This window comes from Juglans regia, chromosome 12, assembly GCF_001411555.2.
Source record: "Juglans regia cultivar Chandler chromosome 12, Walnut 2.0, whole genome shotgun sequence".
Classification (NCBI taxonomy): domain Eukaryota; kingdom Viridiplantae; phylum Streptophyta; class Magnoliopsida; order Fagales; family Juglandaceae; genus Juglans; species Juglans regia.
This window is the reverse complement of record NC_049912.1, coordinates 30,415,476-30,437,990: the sequence shown is the minus strand read 5'-3', so window position 1 is coordinate 30,437,990 and position 22,515 is coordinate 30,415,476. Positions and strand designations below refer to the sequence as shown.

At 34.3% G+C, this 22,515-nt stretch overlaps 3 protein-coding genes across 6 annotated transcripts; 1 reads left to right on the top strand and 2 right to left on the bottom strand.

The window, feature by feature from the left end:
• Positions 1–6,334: 6,334 nt before the first annotated feature.
• On the bottom strand, positions 6,335–10,890 carry LOC109012007 (cucumisin-like). 2 transcript variants are annotated; one of them, XM_018993427.2, is made up of 10 exons: positions 10,761–10,890; positions 10,556–10,644; positions 10,354–10,448; positions 9,951–10,197; positions 9,258–9,777; positions 8,661–8,764; positions 7,892–8,104; positions 7,677–7,788; positions 7,194–7,410; positions 6,335–7,055 (listed from the first exon to the last, which is right to left on the bottom strand). In XM_018993427.2, exons 1-10 carry the CDS (start codon positions 10,863–10,865, stop codon positions 6,526–6,528), a joined length of 2,232 nt encoding a protein of 743 aa, XP_018848972.2. In that variant the 5' UTR covers positions 10,866–10,890; the 3' UTR covers positions 6,335–6,525. The 2 variants fall into 2 exon arrangements, with proteins under 2 accessions (XP_018848972.2, XP_035539056.1); XM_035683163.1 differs by having other exon boundaries at positions 9,258–9,750.
• A 3,608-nt stretch (positions 10,891–14,498) lies between these two features.
• LOC109012009 (ras-related protein Rab2BV-like) lies at positions 14,499–16,794 on the top strand. The gene is made up of 3 exons (XM_018993432.2): positions 14,499–14,635; positions 14,855–15,048; positions 15,959–16,794. The coding sequence occupies exons 2-3, from the start codon at positions 14,884–14,886 to the stop codon at positions 16,445–16,447; spliced, it is 654 nt and encodes a 217-aa protein (XP_018848977.1). The 5' UTR covers positions 14,499–14,635; positions 14,855–14,883; the 3' UTR covers positions 16,448–16,794.
• On the bottom strand, positions 16,727–22,291 carry LOC109012008 (protein DA1-related 2-like). Of its 3 annotated transcripts, none has more exons than XM_018993428.2 (12): positions 21,883–22,291; positions 21,433–21,599; positions 20,681–20,768; positions 20,444–20,558; positions 19,418–19,538; positions 19,161–19,244; positions 18,749–18,868; positions 18,447–18,659; positions 18,309–18,371; positions 18,071–18,186; positions 17,445–17,503; positions 16,727–17,366 (listed from the first exon to the last, which is right to left on the bottom strand). In XM_018993428.2, the coding sequence occupies exons 1-12, from the start codon at positions 21,926–21,928 to the stop codon at positions 17,050–17,052; spliced, it is 1,509 nt and encodes a 502-aa protein (XP_018848973.1). In that variant the 5' UTR covers positions 21,929–22,291; the 3' UTR covers positions 16,727–17,049. The 3 variants fall into 3 exon arrangements, with proteins under 3 accessions (XP_018848973.1, XP_018848975.1, XP_018848974.1); XM_018993430.2 differs by having other exon boundaries at positions 21,433–21,690; positions 21,883–22,290; XM_018993429.2 differs by lacking the exon at positions 21,883–22,291 and adding an exon at positions 21,768–21,847.
• Positions 22,292–22,515: the final 224 nt, after the last annotated feature.

The following is a 22,515-nucleotide window of genomic DNA, read 5'->3' as shown; positions in this document are numbered from 1 at the left end:
ATTAGTCAAAAGCAATGTACGTACGAAAAGAAATCTTACAGTATTCGTCCTTCTACTCTGGAATCTTAAGCCGATTTGCTGCACTGTCGTTTTCACATATCCAGTCCAGTGAATGCTGAGAAGAATTTGATTTTAGAACATGCATTCTCCATTCATATGTACTTTACGTGTACATTGAATTGTATGGAAATTTTTTATGATGATCAAAGAGTTCAATTAATGAGCAAAGTACCTGAACAAATTCCTATTCTAGATCGGAATGATAAATATATAAATAATGCTACTTAGTAATCTTGACACTTAATTAATATGACTAGCATCACGTGGCGGTGCTAGTCAAAAGAGTCATCTGAGTTCTAAGTTTCAGATAGCCCAATAGTAGCACTCTATATATATAGCATTTCAAAAAATGAAGAAAATTAAGGCATGGTTTGGATAACATGAAAATATTTTCATCTTATCTCAACATCTAAATACTACAAACACAAATTTTTTTTAATTTCAAATATTCAACTTTTTTATTTAATCATTACCTAATCATTACAATTTTCTTAGGTTGTGTTTGGATGTTGAAATGAGTTGAGTTGAGTTGAGTTGAGATAATAAAATATTGTTAAAATATTATTTATTATTATTATTATTATTTTGAAATTTGAAAAAGTTGAATTGTTTATTATATTTTGTGTTGGAATTTGAAAAAGTTGTAATGATGAGTTGAGATGAGTTGAGAGTAGTTGTGATTCCAAACGAAGCCTAAACTTCCAAACAGAACACAAAAAATAATTCAATTTTTTTAAATCTCAAAATAAAAATTATATTAAAAAAAATTATATTCTAACAATATTTTAATTTTATAATATTTTTAGTCAACTTTATCTCTTTTATTTTTCAAAACTCTATAAACATCTTAACTTAAACTATTTTACTATTATTCACAGATCATGATCTCATCTCACTATCGAAACGAGACCTAAGTGTTGATCTTCTGAGATTTGACCCTACATCTAGCCTCGTTTGGTTACATAAATTATTTCATTTCATCTTATATCATCTAATTATTATAATTTTCTTAAACTTTCATATAAAATATAATAAATAATTTAATTTTTTTAAAAATTTTAAAATAAAAATTATATTAAAAAATTATATTCTAATAATATTTTATATTAAAATTTTTTTTTAATTTTATCTTATCTCAATTGTATAACCAAACGAGCAACCTCTCCCCGTGCGTTGTTGCCAAATCTACGGTACGTCGTAGTAGCTAGCTAGGATCTGTTCATTAATATGAAGGCATTTGTTTTCGATCTCCTGTCCTAAACATAGCAAGCTAGGATCCTTCCTTTGCGTGTGTGGCTCAATATATATGTGCCAGTGCAACAAGTTAATTTTGATCATTCTTCATAATGTAATCGTGGAAAATTCATTGATTTCTCTGGTGGATGATCATTTCTAAAACATTCGAATATCACGTACGAGGCCAGCTAGCTAGACGTAGCATTGAGAAAATTAATATGCTTACCTACAAACAAAAAAGGGACAATATTGTATATGATCATATGAAATGGTCTCCCTATTACGGGTGAAAAACACACAAATTAATTGCGACCCAAATCGTACAAAATAAAAAAATAAAACTCATCGATACAAATGATAAGTAATACACTTTGTTGATATACCTATTATTAGAATAAATGATAGTATCATATATAACATGCAGATGATAGTGCAACTGCACATGTACAAGAAAATAATCTTCTAGAATGAACAGTAGACAATTCGGTCGTAATTCTCTGCAGTACTTGTAACTGATTTTATTCTCTTTTACGTACCTTGTATAAATATTAAATACCAATACATCATCAATGAAATATTACAGAGTATTCAGCAATGCCTTATTCTGTGATCACCAATCATTTTCCTATATATATACCAATTAAGTTCCACATGAGGAGGATTAGATTCTTTCTACAAAGTCAAAATATCAAATTAAATTGAGAATCAATTCTTATTCTATTATTTCAAATATTGAAAACACTACTTCCCCCCCACCCCCACCCCCCAAAAAAAAAATATTTGACCGAATTTCTATTAAAAAAATATTTGACATTCGAAAAAAAGAATTAAAAAATATTTTCATTGTGCATTTATCTTTTCTCGTTCATGTTGACATATATATATGGCGCAAACGTTCTTGGAACCACCATGCATGTGTACATGAGGATATATATTAGCTTTCTTTGACGACATTGCGATTTATTTTGTTACTCTCGTTATACATGGAAAGTTGGCATAATCGGATCCAGACACGCCCACACAGAAAAAATTAATTTAATTTATAATAAAAGTTTGAGACTAAATTCTCTTATAAATAAAATTTTGACATATCGATGCACATGTACTCCCCACTCACTAATAAGTATAGTTTTTATTATCATGTCTTACTTTTCATTTCCAAGCTATATATGTATATATATGAGTAATATTACATACAATCGTAAAATGTACAATACACTGCACAATCGTTCTGAAAAAAAGTGTGGTCCACTATTAAAAAATTAAATTTTTTTCATGAGAATCTCGTATTTACTCTCTTTTTACAAAAAAGATTGCATGATTGCACGACACTTGTATACTACACGACTGAAAATATCATTGCTCTATGCATAAACATCTTATTTTTTGAAGCAAGCACATCATAATATGGTATTAATGCTCCACATAAAACCAGAAATTAATCCAAGTGGAGTACTATTAATAAGTACAAACCAACTCTCGTTTGTCCAACGAGGCTAATTTATAATTAAGCAATATTATAAGTAGATGCATATATATATATATATATATATAATATAATCAATAACTTGATAGAACTTAATTACTAGGCATAATAATATTGCTGAATCACTGAAGTTTCCATGGAAGGCATTGGAGCAGCTTGTTGGGGCAAGAAGCTGCTGCGTCCCACGTGCTTCTGCAATCACCTTTTATACCATCACAACACTTGCACACAATCCCAAGAGTCGCCACAAACGTTTTTGAGTTATACCCTATAAATTTATCACAATAATATTATTCATTCCCTTATTTTACAGATGGCCAATCAATTCTATGACTCTGATCATCGAAATATAACCCGTAATTAAGCAAAAAGATAGAGTTTTTTTTTTTTTTTTTTCCTCTCCTTCCACTTTTCAGCTAAGGATTGTTCTTCATTAATTTGCTTACCTTGGTGATCATGATGATCTTCGAGTACTACCAGTGATTGCCTGGCTTCTGACGCTCTTGGTTGTTCATGCAAGGCAAGGATCATCAAGATCAGCCAGAAAGAGAGCCCAAAAAACTTCGACATAATACCCATTAATTTCCGCAATAAATCTGAACAAAAGTTAAAAGCAAAAGGAGGTAAGTGTTTTGAAAGGGCTAATAAAGGCATGAGAAAAACTTCCCATAGAATTTTAAATTTTAAAGTACATTCTACGGGGGGGCCAGTGTGCATGGGTCGTTATATTTGAATTCTTTGGGAGGGCTTCTAGATCAACAAATGGTAGATAAAGAGCCACGCGTTTTCCATCTCTATTAAGTTTCTAGAGAGGGGTGGGCCAATTAATTCCAAAGAAATAAGAGCTTTGCACTCAACTATTTTCCGGATAGATGAAAGGAAGATGCATGAGAGACTTCGGCTCCTTGCGTGTTTAATTTCTGATTGATATCATATTATATTTAATGGGTTCCTGACAATGACACCATTAATTTATGTTTGATTTAAAAATAAATTAAATTAAAACTCTTCATCGAGTAAAATTGATATCGTAAAATTGATAGCGTTCATTAATTTGTTTCTCTGACTGAAATTTTCTGATTTCGCTTTTAATTATCAAATTATTAAGAATATTTTTGTAACTCCAGTTCTATATTATATATATATAGAAAATATATTTGTAATCGTAAATTATGCAACCGCTGCATAATCGTTTTGAAAAAAATAAATAAAATATAAGATCTATATAAAATTAATTAATTTTTAATAATAGACCTTACTCTTTTTTAAAACAATTACGCGATATTTACACACTTCACGTAAAATTATTCATATATATATATATATATATATATATATATATTAGTGTTTCGGCCTGTCAATATCCCAAGTGCGAACAACTTGAATTTTCCGGATCTTTCTTTAAGAAGTAGTGTAAACATTTCCAGAAGGCGGGCGGGCGGGCTTCGTCTGACTCTGATGCATAATAAAAAAGACGTATGCATTTTCTAGATCTGTTCATTTTTAATGTGGCTTCTCATGTTTCCAGAAGACGTTTGCATTACTAGTGGCTATTGCGGGGACAAAGCTGACATGATCGAGAACCCTATCCTGCTTAATTAATTAATTGACAGACCAAACTCTTTGAACATGCAAATGTTTCATATTAATTTGATTTCTCTGATCAGAAAGTGAAAAGAAATAATGACCAAAAGAAATTAATAGAGAATAGAATCCTGATCTCTACGACTGATTGGGAAAATAGAGGAAGTGATCATATATATTCAGAGGTAATTAATAAGTTTGGAAAATTAGAAATGAAGACTGAATTGATTTCTTTTAGTCGAAGTAGTACTTATTCGGACGTACGCATTCCGTACTCTTATCATCCATTGCGATAGATATGATGGATGGTACAAATGAGCCGGACTACTCTGCCGTCTAAAGTAATCCACTCGTCTTACCGTACAACACTTTTTTAGATTTTTATTTTTTCTTTATTTTTATTTTTATATTTTTTAATATATTTAAATATTTTTAAAAAATAAAAAGAATACATCGATACACTTAAAATCACTTTCTTTTAACATTAAGTAAAAAAAAATCACCGAGCGATCACACCAAGCAGTATAAGTGGGGCAGCAGAGTAGACTTTTCCTGATACAAATTATTGTGATCATATAATCAAGTTTTCCATTATTATTTTACCTTCCTGCCCTATTGATGATCTTTTAGATCATTCTTACCAAACTCTACATTAATGGAAAATTGGTACTTTCTTTGTCCTTTTTATTCTAGTTCTTTACTTTTCATCCCCATCACTAGTAAATGGAATTCCAGATGAAAGATTCATAAACTAAAGTCAGAAATTACCACTAAATGTTGCTCTTTAAATCTAAAAAAGTTATTCTTATTCGATTAACTTTTTAAGTCCAAAGAGTGGAAGCCTTGGCCATGCATGAAGAATTGCCTAAATGAGATGCAAACAAACCATGTATATATATAATAATAGGAAAATGTTAATGGAGTCACTCAAACTTACCGCTCATACATTTTAATTATTATTATTTATTTATTTTTACTTAAATGAGACTAATATTATAGATATTCATCTTTCCACTGCATGTGGTGAAACTTGAGCTTGGAAATGAAAGGTTCAGAGATTGATAACACGCATCTGATACTGGAGCAAAAGCTGCCAGAGGACAATCTTGCCATGCCAAAACAGAAGCTGGAGGTCCTTGATATCCTTAAAAGCAGCTCCAACAATCTTTTCCAAGAATTTCAATGTCATTATCTTCATCATTTTCATTTCCCTCCCTCTTTTCTTCTTCATGGTTTACTACGAAATTTTCCTTCAAAAAACTCTTTCCAAGAACTACGAAAGATAGTGCCTTAAGAAATTGGTTGTTCTTTTGGCTGTCTAGGAGGCGGTCCTCTCTCTCTCTCTCTCTCTATAAGCAATCACACTCCGGTATAGCTTTGGCATTGCCTAAAGATCTTTTTAGAAAGAAAACATGATTGGTGTCAAAAGTCTTATTAATGTTGATGAACACGAACGACCATAAATAACTTCTCATCTGTTGACATTTTTTGTTTTTGTCATTTTTTACAGACCATGGTTCGGTTTGAAAACGAAGATCAGAAGAGTTGATCATGCGCAGTCACGAAGAAAAGTTGCCGACTATATTTTACCATACTATATCAGTACTGCCTTCATCACATTCTTTCGTCCATGCAGCGGCAGATATCTCTTAAAATTAATATGTAATACATGATATATATATATATATATATTTTTAAAGAGTCAAAGTCACGTGTTCAAGAGTGACTCCTCTCTAAATTTATTGAAGTAACCATCACTTATAGCGGAGGAAAATCGAGACTTTATGCTGACACTTATACTGCAAGAAAAATAGACTTTTGTGACCATTTGTTTGAAACAAAAAGACTATTTGTGTCCAAAACAAATTTATTTTAGCTGTAAATAGTTATTTTGTTAAAATTAACTAACCACAAATAAGTAGTTTTCTTGTAATTAATTAAATTAGGCTTACAAAAAAATACCAAGAATATAAACTAATAAAACCCAAGCGTCCAAAAAAGACATCCCCTTATTCGCAAGATCTATACAATGAATAACCAATCCCAAGCAATAAATTAAACACATATAAGTCAAAAGTTCCGTCGCCAAACTTTCATACTAAGAGTTACGTCTGAATGTAATACATGATATTGTATCATAGATGGACTAATATATATCATCATGGAACATACACAACAATGGGGCTCCTCACTTGGAACTTACCATCAGACCATATTACAGAAGCTGAGGCTATGCGTTTCTTTATTCTTCCCTTGATCGTGAGCTCAAAAGATAGCTCTTGTCCAAGCTTTTTGAACGCCAACACGCTTGGCTTGACTTTGATTTGAAGTCCATCATGTGGAGAGGTCACAACAGCTTTATACGATGACATTGGCGATCCAACATTGGTGACAGTCCGATAGAAAACATGACGGATAAATTTGGAGGAGGACGTGGGCAGAGCAAAAGTAGGATAGTTTAAGTCGAAAACTGTTCCATTAGATTCTTCAGAACAGCGATCGTTTATGTGATCCCCAGTAATTATCTGTAATAACTCGGTGGTATATCCTTCCCGACATAAAAATTTGATGTAGTCAAGTGGATTAATATCATATATCAAACCAGGATATGGAGCCTTGATAGGATTTATATTGCCTGCACCATATGCAAATTCAGCATCGGGGTTCTTCTCAGCGCTCATGGGCGCAGCTGCATGCAACAAGCAATACACAAAATGGGGAGAGAGTTTGTCATGCATGGTAATGTACTTATGTAATGCGCATTGAATCATCATCGAGATTTTGGGAACAACATTATTAATTAGAACATGATTGATATCGATATTACCAGTAGTGATAAGAGCAGACATGATAGCTGCAGGTGACCAAGTAGGGTGGAAGGATTTGACGTAGGCAGCCGCCCCTGTTGCATGTGGGCAAGCCATTGATGTCCCCGTTTGCATGTTGTATGAGTACTGTACTCTTTTATCACTTTGAAAGTCAGAAATTCGGGCGATTGGAGGCCATGCTGCTAGAATGTGGACTCCAGGAGCAGCCAAATCGGGCTACAACAAATTTTTTTCTTTTTAAAAAAAGGTTTGAACAAATCATTTGATGAGTAACTAATAAATAAGGACCAATGTCAAACATTATCAGTTGCGTAAGTTCCACATAGTCAATTTGAGAAAAAATAGGATCACCATGAAAATGTGAACTTTCTCTCGTGGATCTCAGTTATGTTCTAATTTTTTAGAAAAGAATATTGTACAAGATTTATGCACTGTAAAACTATACAAGTTATTTTTCTTACGTGATTATTACTTTAAATTACCTTGAGAATGGTGGGTGAAATTAGGTTTGGACCCCTTGATGAGGTGATGGATATGTATGGGGACGATGCATCTTTACGCTCATTACTCTGGAGGATCGTCGCAGTTGGGTTCCTGTAAATTGTGTATATATTTTAAATGTTCGATCACAGCTTGGATCAATTGATAATGCTATACGTACGAAACTTGTTCATAATTTTGGTATAAGCAGATATACCTTGTGGATCTTACGTATGCGCGAATGTTTTTAGCATCCTTGGAGTCAAGCACAGATGCAGGCAAGGGAAAATTGATAGCAGAATCATGTCGGCGTCGGCCTCCCATCACGCTACCAACTGCACCAGCTACAAATGACCCTTTACTTGGGACATCACACAGTACAATTTTACCCTTCACCAAGTTACGAGCAAGCGAATTTGGCGTGCAAATCCTGCATTTTTGCAAGGAAAAGTAGGACAATATGTCGATGATTTTGTTCTCACATTTTGACCGCATATATTTTTTGTTTTTTTATTTAATAATTAAAAAATTGACTATTGAAATATTTTTTTAAAATATCTAAAGATATTTTAAAATATTTTTAAAAAAAATACAATTTACACTCGAACACGCTAGCTTGTCGGTAAACATTGGACGGGCAGCGCGTCCTTTTAGCCATAATTAGTAATTTAGTATAGTACTGCCAGTAATTTGATAGATTTTTCATTAATCTTGCAAAGACAGTATGCAAATGGTTTCTGTACGTACATTAAATAAGTAAATAAATAAAGAAAATAATTTATATATAATATTTTTCATAATATTTTATATAATAATATTTTAAATAAGAGATATTTTTATAAAATATCTTATAAAAGTAATATTATTTTATAAAAATATTCTTATTTTATGAAAATATTTTTATTTTATAATATTATTATGCAATATGTTATACAATGTATTGTGTGTATCTCATTACACAATAAATAAATGATAATTATAGATACCCGGAGAAGGACCCATTGAAGCCTGCTGCAGTGTTTGGTGCATCTCCACCATAAATTATTGGATACATTTCATTCTTTAAGTCAAATATATTAATTGAGAATCCCTACATATAAAGAAGAGAAAATTCTCAAAATTAGTTTGTAGTTGTAATTTCTTGCATTTATATTGAGGAAAATGTTAAGTAGCCTCCTTAATTTAATGGCTCGTGTATTTTAATTTTTTTTCTTAATAGTTAAGAAAATGATTACTAGTGATCAATGTGTGTTATTTTTTTAAAATGTTTAAATATATTTAACAAAAATATATTTGAAAAAAAAAATTAGAAATGCACTAAGGGCACATCCAACTACATGCGCGCGCACATCCAACGTACGATACATTCTTGGAGTTGGAATTGGTTAATAATTAAAGAGTAATGCTATATACAGTCGTAGAACGTACAAATGCCGTGCAGTCGTTTTGAAAAAGAGTGAGATCTACTCATAAAAAATTAATTTCTTTTCATATAGATTCTATATTTATTTATTTTTTTCAAAGCGATTGCACGGTACTTGCACACTCACGATTGTAAGTATCATTTCTCATGATTAAATTACCTGATAGATCTTCTTGTTACCCAATATGACCTCAGTGAGGAACATTCGATCTATAGTGCTTGATGCCACAGAGAGAGACCAGGGGGAAAAGTTGGTTACCGTTGCTGGATCTGGACCCTCGTTACCAGCAGCAGTTGATGTCAATATTCCATTTCTCATAGCATGAAAGGAACCGATGGCAATTGGGTCGTCAAAATAGATCTTAGCAGTGGTTCCACCGAGAGAAACGGAGATAATGTCGACTCCATCAGCGATGGCATCATCGAATGCTGCAAGTATGTCATGAAAAGAACACGACACTTCCATACCCCAACATACTTTGTACACAGCAATGCGTGCCGATGGAACCCCTCCTCGTGCTGTTCCCAACCCATACCCCAGCAGGCTTGCCTCACTAACTAAGTTTCCAGCAGCTGTTGATGCTGTATGTGTCCCATGCCCTGCAACATCTCTCGGGGATCTAATATCTTCTTTCCCAAATAATAGTTCGAGTCTGTAGTATTGTGCTCCAATGATTTTACTGCGTATACAAGTAGTCATGTGACAAGTCACGACAGCATTAATGTGTTATTGACGCTTAATTATAACCTTTTCTTGGCGAGTTTAGATAAGAGATCTAGATCATGTTAATCTTAATCCCAAGCACAGACAAGCAAAAAAATGTGATTGTAAAGCCAGATGATATAGTAGTACTTGTTGCAAGTGAAGTTGGCTGAGGTTTGACAGGCCCCCTTCCATTTGCTAGGTGGTGGACCAAATCCTTTGTCATCAAAGCTATCAGACTCGGGCCAAATTCCAGAGTCCATCACCCCTACAATGATGTCGCTTTCAATAGTTCTTCTTCTTTTAACTTGCTGCGGAAAGCCAAGGAAGTCCCATGACCTCGTCGTTTGCAGCTTTTTATTTTCGCTGGGAAACACGGACACTACACCATCCATTCCTGCATATATATTCAATATTGTACGTACGTAGAACATCGATCGTGATATTTTTGTTACAGATATAGAAGATGGATTACATGGATTGATTTTATTTATTTATTTATTTTGGGGGATGGGGAGAGGAAAGATTAATAATATATTAATGGTACACCGACCAGCCACTTGTTGAGCTTCTTGCTCGGTTAGCTTCGCTGCAAATCCACTGAAACTCCTCTTGTAGCTGTAGAGCAGTGATTCCGGTCCAGCAGTACTGCCAGGCCATGCATATTATAAATTAAGTTCAAAACCAGGTGGTCTGGGCGCATTTCAATGACAATGATCTATATATATGTAATTCATGCCGCTTTAATTTAAAACCTGCCAATGACTTCTTGCAGCATGCTTGTGTGAAGAGATGAGGTGGTGTCCTCGTCCCCCTGCCTCTCGCCCACATACACAATATATACCTTCATGCACAATTTCACAGGAAGAAAATGAACTCTCGCCCATATACACAATATAAGAGGTCGGCTATATATATATAGATATATATGATCTTTTATCTATATATATGATCTAGTACCTTTCGGTCATTCTGAGAAGCTGAGTGACGAACATGCAGTGTGAAAGCGAGGCTGAAGAGGAGAAGCCAAGAAAGAGTACTACTAGTAGTAGTTTTACAAGCCATTGAGGGGGATTTGCTTTGAATTAACTTGGCCTCGCCCGTGTTGTGTATATATACACATGATAGATCATACCTTCACTTATTATAGTAGAAAAAAGTAGTTTCTGATATATATATATTTTTTTCTGTTCTTTTTAAGAAAAAGTTTGTTTTTTATATCAAAATATATATTGAAAAAGTTCAAACGAAATTAAACTATAAAGTTATTCCACGATAATTCTCTAAAAATATTCCCCATCTTGTGATCCTTTCCCTTCCCAAGCTTCTGAATCTCTGATGAGTGGAGTACCGCATCATGTGTGACGTTCAATTTTCGTCCGAAATTATATTATATACTCGTCCCTCTGAAAATGCCAACTAAATTAAAAAGTTAAGAGAAATGATTTATACAAGCATTAAATAGATAAATCTAGCGTAAAATTTTGTAAAAATATAAAGAAAATTCTATTCTTTATTAATAGGTTCCGGCCAGTACTTTTTTACAAAGAACTTGTATGAAACTTGTTTATTTAAGACTTATGCCTAGTATTTCTCAATTAGAATAATGTATGTCTTCCCATAAGATTAATTTAAAGAAAAATCTATTTAAAGACTACTACGTACATACCATCTACATAGAATTCATAAAATTTTTAGATTAAAGAAAAACATTAGTGTGCGAAGATAAATACACTAAAAATTAGAAAGGTAATGTCGAATCAGATTATGGCTTCTATTGAGCACGATATTGTGTTTGCAAAGTTACTAACAATTTATATGCGTGAAAGGCTTTCCACTGTATATTGCACATGATGTGTTTGCTAAGTTACAAACAGTCCTTTTGTATGTATTGCACATGATCATGTGTACGTTTGCAAAGTTGCAAGCATGCAGTACTCTTTTGTGCATGGCTATTGCGCGCACATGATTCAATCTTGTAATCATTAATCTTTTGTGGCTTCTATTGATTTTTTGTGGCTTCTATTGTTTTTTCTTGTAATCGATCTTTTGTTGCTTTTTTAGAAAAACAAGATTAATCGAAAAAGTAATTACCTTTAGCTAGCGATAGACGTTAGTAGGATATAATTTCTTTATCCGTTTCGATTATACAACCATGCATATATATATATATATATATGATCTGGTTGTTGAATGGTCTTGATCAATCAATCACAGGGCCGTTTGGATAATGCCACGGCTATCAACATCCATTGATGATTACAAATTTATCAAAGTGACATTAACTGGGGGCCTATAACAACAAAAGCGACAATTATTGGAGCACCAATCCTTATTTTTTTTTTTTAAAAAAAATATGGCTATTATGTAAAATTAGCACCGTATTTAAATTATGGATTATCTCGAATTAATGTTCATCAAACATCAAATTACCAAACCTTTTTAATCATCCATGTTTGTGCTTCATGCAAGGAAAGAAACGCAATTTTCGGAAAATCGTTTTACTTATTAATATATTATTGTCGGAGATGAGACGTGGGTATGCGAGGAGATCGAGGCCGAATCATCTTTTTCTTGAAAACATCTTGAAGTGAAGGTGGTGGGATAGGAGGAATAATCTTTCTCATACAAATAATTGTACGACCCACTTATATATTTATGTCCCTCTCATTATTTTATTTAATTGTTAAAACAATATGCAACGTGTGTGGTTATGAACTAATTAAGGAGTGATCTCTATTTATATATCTACTGACGAAAGATTAATGTTGTCCTTAAAATTTAAGATAAAAAGTAGCATTTCTCTAATTGTCGAAATATGAGAAAATATTGAAAGAAAAAACAATTAGCATTCCCTACCTTCCAACAATTAGATCTAATTTAAGAGTTCATAGATTTGGTTGATTCTTTTATATATATATATATATATACACATTAGCTGCGAACTGCCTCAAGTGCGTTAGTCCAGGGTGCACTTGACATAATGATTTAAATAAAAAAAAATAAAAAAGTTAGTAGCTTATTTGTCTAAGAAAAGAAAATATAAGGTTAAAGAAATATAAAAAATAAATATTAAAATAAAATCTAAACTTCATTAAAGTATGAATTGGTCTGTATCTATATTGAATTATCTATTTACTCTCTATATAATAATAAAATATTATTAATTTTTTATTTTAAAAAATTGAAACAAAAAGAAAGGACAATAGTATATTGTCAGAACAAAAAAAACATGAAAAAGATATGTCAATTTATATGCATCGCGGGACTATTAAGGATATTTTGATAAAACACGATCCTTTATTAAATTCTATAAAGGAACTACACGTCAAATGGTTAAGGATTTTAAGAACCTTTTGGTAAAACATGATTTTTCATTAAATTCTACAAGAGGGCTACACGTCAAATGGTCAAGGATTTTAATGAACTTTTGGTAAAAATAACTTAACAGAAAAACTAAAAATGTTAACGAAAAAATAACAAAAATTCCTATTCATAATTAGATAGCCACTTATTATAATAGAGTAGATAGATAGATATATACATATATATATATTTATATATAAAGAATGTAAATCAATGTTTTGAATACTATTTCGGTCAAGGCATTGAAACGAAATATTTTGATACTGGTACTGTTTTGAATACTGTTTCGGAATAGTCTATATATGAATAAGTTATATATAAATATATATGTATATAAATTATAAATAGTCTTGTTTGAATTGAGAGAGTCTAAAAATGAGCTTGCAGTTTAAAGAAATGAAAAAAAAAAAAAAACAAAAAACAAAAGTGTAAAGGTCGAGTTATGTATATCAGCCGAAATCCGATATATTGACTGGTACAAGTTGATATGGCCAAAATTTTGACCAATACAAAATAATATACCTGTCTGTTCCGGTTACCCGACCAATACGGCATATTTTGACTATATCGATGGGTATGAAATAGATTTCAAAACACTGATGTAAATAGTATGTTATAAACTTTTAATTTTTAAGGTGGTTGGGGGCCGGTGTGGGAACCACGTCTTGATATTTCTCGTTTGTAAAATTACAAAACCATAAAGAAATCGGATTTTTTTTATAGGAAAAAATCGGAATTTTTAACTGATGATAAGTGATTAAAAAATGGAGAGAGATTGTAATAGATCCATTAGATTCATAAATTCGGATTTTCATGCGACATGTCGGAGTCTGTCAATGTCCAAATCAGGAGGCATTGGCTCTAAGATCAGTCCAAATAAGCCAACGTAATGGGCCGCCCAGCCCAATAAGACAACGCAATGGGCCATCTTTCAATTAAACGATTCTATACAAAACACGAATTTATAACTGGGCTCTTGCATTTTGTAATTATTTTTTGAAAAAAAAAGCCATATCTATTGATAGAAACGTTAAGGCCTCGTTTGGCACAAGTTTCAATCTCAATTATTTCTAATTATAATTTCATTTATATGTACAAAGAAATATTACAGCCTACAGTTGATGGACTTGTTTTATAGACATTTCTATTAATAAAAAAAAAAAACAAAAAATGAATCAAAGATACGATGCCTCACAATTGAAAAATATATATATTACAACCTTTTTTTTTCTTTTTCTTTTTCTTTTTTTCCATCCTCTTTATTTGGTAAATAACTTTCCAATTTTCACTCGTTCTTTCCCACATGAAAGGCCGGTTTAGGTGCCTTTGCTTCCGTTATTCTGTTTCTTCTCATTTGGCTTTGGAAAATTCTTACCTTCCGACTCCCTCCTAATTTTCCTTCTCCCTGAACTTTTCCAAAGCAAAATCATTGTGATAACAAAGCAGTTCACCATCTTCATTTTTTTGGGGTTAGTTTTTTTCTCTCATTGTATTTTCTTAGAACACGTTTGCTTCTCGAGTAAAACACAGGCTGAAAAGAAGCCACATTTGCAATTTTCATTTCCATAATTCCAGCCATTTCGTTTAGAGACAGAAGCGGATCGATCTTGATTATCGATTTTGGCATTTGATGTTAATGCATGCGTGGTTTTGGAACTAATCTTGTTATCTGTCTGTCTGGTTGGCAGGTTTTGGGGAGCTGTAAGGAGTAGAACAAATGGCGTACAAGGTGGACCATGAATATGATTATCTCTTCAAGATCGTATTGATCGGGGACTCGGGCGTTGGGAAATCGAACATTCTATCCAGGTTTACGCGGAACGAGTTCTGCCTTGAGTCCAAGTCCACCATTGGTGTTGAATTTGCGACCAGGACATTACAGGTCGCTTTTAATTTCATACCTTCACAAGATGTAATCTTTAATTTATTTGCTTATTATTTACCATTCCTTGGAGTGGGCTCTGATCATGCTACGTATATTACTGTACTCTTGTTGATTTGATCAGTTCCCCCTGTTGAGGATTCAGAAAATCTTACCTTTTTGGGGATGGATTTATATTATAATATTCATATATTTTTTTACTATTATATATTTTGATTCGTAAAACTAAAAAAGTATTACGAATATTTCAAGGTATAAAAACATTCTCAAATTTGGGGATATATGACGCACGTATATGGTAGTGGAAGATCACAGATTACAGATGACTGAGTGAAAGTCAAGGATAAAAGCCACTTTTAGGAAACACAAAGTAAAAAAGTGATAATGTAGAAAAGTGATATAATTTGTGAGTTTTGTTTGGAAGAAAATAATATTTTTGGCTTCTAAAAAACTTGTAGGGTCAAAATTTTATGTTTTAAATAAGAATTTAATTATTTTAGAAGATTTGGGGTTTTGACAGAAATTTAATATATAGATTGAAAAAAGAAGTTTAAAAAATATAGTTAATAGTTGTTTTAAGAGAGGTAAAGGGGTCATTTAGATTTCGGGGAGACTAAAAGAATTATATTTATTTCTTACCATTGAACTATGCCTAGCTGCATCCTTCTCCCTTTACAGGAGTCCTATGGAGTAATGGAGCTTAGACTACAAGGAAATAGAGTAATCTGCTTTGTGCTATTTGAAGTTTTCAATCCATCTTTTTGCTGCAAATATTAATGCTACGTACAAGTCCCGTGCGTGCGTGCAAGCCCGGAGCTTATACAATTCATTATACTTTTGCTGCATAGATGATGTATGTGTCATGCATTAGCAGCACTTCCAATTGATAATGATGATCATGTTGTTGCAGGTAGAGGGGAAAACAGTTAAGGCACAAATATGGGACACGGCTGGTCAAGAGAGGTACCGAGCCATCACCAGTGCTTACTACAGAGGTGCTGTAGGTGCGCTTTTGGTCTACGACATTACCAAGAGGCAAACCTTCGACAATGTCCATCGGTGGCTTCGTGAGCTCAGGGACCATGCTGACTCCAACATTGTCATCGTGATGACCGGGAACAAGGCTGATCTCAATCATCTCAGAGCTGTCTCAGCAGAAGATGCTCAATTCTTGGCTGAGAAGGAAGGCCTCTCTTTCCTTGAGACTTCAGCTTTGGAGGCCTTCAATGTCGAGAAGGCATTCCAGACCATTTTGTTGGATATTTACCATATAATAAGCAAGAAAGCTCTGGCAGCGCAGGAGGCAGCTTCCTCCTCTGGAATTCCTCATGGCACTACCATTAATGTCTCGAATCCGTCGGGTAATAGAATCAAAGGAGTTTGTTGCACTAGTAATTAACTTGGTATTTCTCCATAGATAGGGGAAGGATGAGAAGCAGGTATGCATGCATTAATTGACAATTTTGTTCTTTCTTTCGTGACTGACATGGGGGATACTTAATTTCTACCTTCTGTCGTGTACATTTTCTCTAATAGGTCATTTGAGAACCAGGTTTCTCGTTTATAAGAACCATGGACGTTGAAAGTGAAAATGATTGTCACCATTTTTGTTGTTTGATTTGACACTTATTTGTACGGATACCCATAAAGTTGGCGTCATTTACTGGGAAATGTAAGCGATAAGAACTATAATTACTTGGTGGGAATTACCCTGCTAGCCATATATACCAGTAAATATTCCAGAAAGTTTCTAGAGCAATGTAGCTCAACTTCGAAGGCATGAATGATGCAGATGGTAGCTAAGCAATAAAACACCGACTGATTTACTTTTGCACCTCTAGTAAAAAGTTCATATTGTTAGACTGTAGGAGGCATTTTCGACATACGTCCTCCCTATGAAAATTGAAGGGGCATGTCGTCCAAGCTTCTATTATGAGCTGAATTCTTTCGAGGAGCATATTGGTATCTTTAAGATAAAGCCACTGAAAACATCTCTTCCGATTAAAATGGGAAGTTCCCAGTGTAATGAATGTGGTCCAGGGTGGAGCGTAAACCATACTTATTGACAGCTGCATTGGCAGCCCTAAATCCTCCTCCATATGCTGGGGAAGCGTCATTTGCGATTTGGTGCATGAAAAACTCACCCAGTTTATTTTCGACATCAGACTTTCCACCTTTTTTTGAGGATGATGATGAGGACGAAGCTGCTGATGTAGATGGCATGCTTCCGAATCTTGTCGTCACTTCTGACTCGAGCCACATGTATGAAAGCACCTGACAGATACCTTCCTCTACCACTGGGTTAAGATTCCGGAAGCCTGCATAATTCAAAGTTAATGAAGATGACATGATGTGTATCCAGCAAATGATCAAAAGAGATTCAGAAGGGCATCTACCTTTAAGGCGCAACCAGCCATGCATCAACTCATGGGCAAGAATAGCACCTGTGAGTAATCTGTATCCAGCAAAGATATCACACATGATTAAGATATGAAAATATCTTATATTCCAGAAGTGGATCTAGTTATTGTTAACATTTATCTTGATATACATAATTTGTCCAATTTCTCACGGTTCTAGCATAGATGGTTCCTAACATATCAGAGTTGTCCGAGGCCCTTGTGTTGTGCAATCGAACGGTTGTGGTTGTTTCGATACTGTTTAGACCCTTTACATGTGAAAGGGATTATTGGTGTTTAGGCTATTTGGACAGTCATTAATTCAAAAGATACATGTCCATATCAACAAAGAAAAGATTCTAATTACACTCCGGTGCCTGCACTACAAGAATAGCAATACAATGAATGGCCAGAATAGGGAGAGTATCACCAAAAGCAACCTGTATGGAAGGGGGTGAACTACGAAATCTCTAAAGAAGGCAACTAAAGGAACTTCGTTGTTTTCTTATTTTTCTAACAAAGATTTATCATCCTATGGATACTGAAAGAAAATTAAAAGCACACTGTTTGGAGTGTTTGGAAAATTCACAAACCCATTTCCCCGGGTAAAAAATGGGTCTCACCTTGGAAGACCATAGAGAACAAGAATCGCCGTAACTTCACATTTTCGAGTCAACTTTTGGGGTAGGGTTCTCATTCCTACCAGTCGATAGCCACCAATTCTCGGCCTTCTATATATCTGAGTAACATTAATAAAAAATCACAGGGAAAGCACCCAAGAGGCAATAAATATCATTAATCGTTAACTTCTTTCAAAATCAAAAAAGCAAAACCAAATTCTACTAATTTCTGATTACATACACTGGTGACTGTCTGCTCTTCAGAAAGACATAAACCCCTTGTCTCTGGCATGTGATGAACGCCCTGGATGGAACCACTTCAGAATCAGAAAAAATTCTACGAAATAGTAAATAAAATGCAAATGGCAACACTTATTACATTCTTCTCCCCCACAATGGCTTCATTAAGTGCTTGTCTTTCAACCAGAAGCATTGGGATTTGCTGATCTAGTTTCATGTTCATTCCTTCATAATAATCTCGTATGGCGTGGTAAAGGGGTTGACAATCACCGGTATCCATGACAGCAGATTCCATGCACTCTAAGCATAAACGCCTACCATCTCCTAGAGAATAGTATCTCGCGTTCCAAGACTTCAAGAGGGAGGAAAAGAGAGCGTAAAAAGATAAGCAGGTCAATTTGAATTGATAGAAGAAAATATATTCACTGTCTGAATGATTACCTCTAGACGTTCACAACTACAGCAACGAGCTGTGTTATCATACTCATGTGATGGACAATATTTTTGAGACCAAAATGGATGGCACCTATACTCGATCAAACCGGCAGCATTTGTTGGGATCTGGATTTTTTTGTATATTAAAAGTAAGAATGTAGATAACACTCATGATGGCAATCAAAGATTATCAAAATAATCTCAGCTATAAAAGAGATTAACTAGCACTCTTGATCCCTTAAGATTATAAAAACTTTATTGTGTAGTAACCCGGGCTTAGAGGATAGGCCTGAAAATATACTTTAATTGAATAAACATACTAGTGGACACGTATTTTTTATTAATTGAAAACCAGCATGCAGCCTCGGAAAAATCAACAAGCAGTATAGATCAAATGAGGCATAGTAACTTCTCTTACAAATTGGTGGCAAACTTCACATTTCGGATGCTTCAGCTCTTTATAACAAGATTTGTGATAAGGGTCCCTCCCTGACAAAGAAAACTTGGATCGACAGAGAAATCGTTAGAGCAGGTGAAGGAGAAGTTTCATCATCATTACTTGAATGGTTATTCCACCTATTACTTCGAAAAATCTCAGAAATGGACACGTAGAGTGGGGAGCAAATCATAGAAAAAAGAGCGTTGTAATACCCTGACAAGCCAAGAACTGATTACCTCATACTCAGTAATTGGGTAACCACAGGCATGACAGCAGAAGCACTCCGGATGGAAAAATGTTCCCATGCAACCCAAATAAACGCCATAGCCTATGTTACGTTTGCATCCACCGCATATCCTGCAAGTTATACATAAAAAGGAGCGTGATCTATCAAATTCAAGATTGAAGAGGTCATGACTCTCAGACAAGCAATCAACTTTTTTCTTTATCATTATTAAAGTGGTTATGCTGATCTTTGAAAGCCCTGTAGAAACTACAAAAATCAATACGAATTCGAGCACAACCCGTATGCCTAGAAAATCCTCAATTAGAAAAAAAAATATTTAAAAAGAAAAGAAACAAAGCAAAACTTATGGCAAACTGTAATGACTTCATCACCCAAGCAACAAAAGTAAGTTATCTTCTAGGAGAATCCGTGGAAAACAACAAAAAGAACAACCAATGAAATTCATATATGTGCCAGAATGTGTGTCAAACTGCAAGCAGTGTGGTTTGGCCGTGCAGATTATGTTTGTGTGCGCTAATTCTCATTACTTATGTTCGTGCAAAGAAAGAATTTATTCAATTCCAAACTGAAGTATATGTTTATCATATTTCACTCTTTTGAAGCTAACGCTACCATGTATATGAAAAGGTCATTACCATGATCAATTGGGCACTGCCAAGTTATTTATTATTATGCATCAATCACTATTTACTCTTACACCTCACACTTATAACTTTTTATTAGATTGTGGAGTGTGTATGAGAATATTTTCATAGGCATGGGGTGATGAATAGTGACGATGAGAAGAATTTTTTATATATTTTTTTTTTATAGACTGGGAAGAACCAGAGGACTTTTCATGCGAGAAGACTGTTGATTTCTAAAATCAGGTGGTATAAAAAGTGTCTCATCTTTCAACTTTGGAAACAGCCAGTTAGCCACCGGTTACCAACTTGATCTTACCAGAAAAACCTGGCATTTGACATGCTGATGAGTGATGGCGCAAATAATTACAACTATGACTAAGAAATCTTACCTAAATTCCCTCGCATAATATGGGACAGGGGGATAAGCAGGATATGGAGGTGAATGCAAGCCATCCTGAAGTGCCCTTGCAAGCTGTTCGTCATTGTCTGCCCGTCGTCTATATCCTGGGGAAAAAAGAAAAAAAAGTACAATTTAGATCGTGACCTTTTTTGTGTATGCGCGTGGGTGTAGCAGAGGAGCAACATTTATTTATTTTAGGTCTTAAACAATGTTAACCAGAACCTACCATTGGGTCTCCTAAATTCTTCAGCCTGGGAAAGTTCAATTGCACGGTCTAGTTCTTCTTTTTCCTTCTGAGCCCTATAGCGATCATCCTGAGTATTCTACTAAATTAGTAAAGTCTTTCTTATATTAACCAAGCAGTGAACATGTAAACATTTCAACACCATCATGTAATGTGAATGAAATCGAGTTCCTGTTATAGATTAATTGAGCATCAAAGCACAATTTCTATAATTTCTCTGTGTGGACTAGATCAAATCTAGAATCCCAAAAAAGAAAATTCTGCGCGTTGAGCTAGATAATGCTGCAAATGTTTATCCACGAACATAAGCGTATTTTCAAAATCCCCCCATAAAAAGAATAAAAAAAAATTAAAAAAAAAAAAGAAGAGGAAAAATAGCATATCAGTACAGGCAATGTTTATTCTAGAAGAATTTGCGTAAAGGGTTTAAAATTGGGTAAAGCGTGTTAAGAATATAATATAAATAATGAAATTTATTTCTTTTATCATGTTAAATTTTTGAGATAATTGATGATTTATATAGTATCAGATTCTGGTTCTATATTTTACCCAATTCAATTATATATTCCATGTATTGTACTACATCAAGGGGAAGTCTACCTACAACCGAGGGGTGTATTAAGAAGATATACAAATAATGCAATCGTAACTAATAACAATTGAGAAGTAACTTTACAAAATTTTGCTGCAATCGTAACTAATAGCCATTATCGGCGTGGTAGAGAAGTGTTTACCAATGATGTAGCTGGTGCAGGCCAAATCATGTTTTCCTCACCAAGGAGCTGGGGATGATGGGTACTACCTCCAACATCTCCCCGATTGGACCCACTCTTGAAAAGCTTACTCAGCCAATTCATAAAGCGAGACTTTCTCTCCCCCCCGTTCGAAGAAGCAAACTCCCCTGTTTAGCACAAATTATTTCAAACCATCCCCCGACATCCAACCAAAAGCAAATCTCCAGTAATATAAAGAACCAAAAAGCCAGTTACTGCCTACGAAACAAAAAATAATGGAAGTGATTGTAGTCCAATTAAGGAATTCAACTAGTATATTCCATATCGAGACATACGAGCAAACATATATACATATAATCGAACGCGTTCGAAATGATCCGTTGCCGGTATTAGTAGAAACTAGCAAGTGCGAGAGAAGCTATATATATATAATTGGGTAGTGCCAAGTACCGTAAATACAAGGCTGAGATAGTTGGTTGACGGTAGAGGGAACCATGAGGATCGAGAGCTATGTATAGATTTCGCCGGAAGATCGACGGGGCCGAAAGGAACCGTAAAAATAAAGATATGAAAAGGACAAATAGAAAAAGAGACGGGTGGGGGGAGGAAGTGACGGCTTGGAGAGGAAGGAGGGAGGGACAAGGCAATAGACATTGTGCGTTAATAATGGGTGTTGCCAGTTGAAAAAGAGAGGGGAGTGGAAGCTTAGAGAATCTCTGAGAGGGAAAGATGCCTGGCTTGGAAAAAAATGAAGGAGAAAGTAGAGAGAGATCGCTGAAAGTTGAATTCGGTAAGGAATCTGCTGAGGCGGAGAACAAAAAAGTAACGGTGGAGGGCTCGTGAGAATCCAGCTTACAGGGCTTTCACTTTCAGAGACAGACCGGCAAGAAAGAGAGATCGATGCTGTATGGAATAGAACAGTGCACGCATTAGAATCTGGAATTTCCTTTCTCTGCGATTTGAATTTTGGAGGAATGTTGCCGGGAATAAAAAGAGTTTCAAACAAGTGCCCTAGATGTTAAGCTCTAATTACACATTTGCCATCGGTTTTCAATTTATTTAGAAAAAAAATTGATACAATTA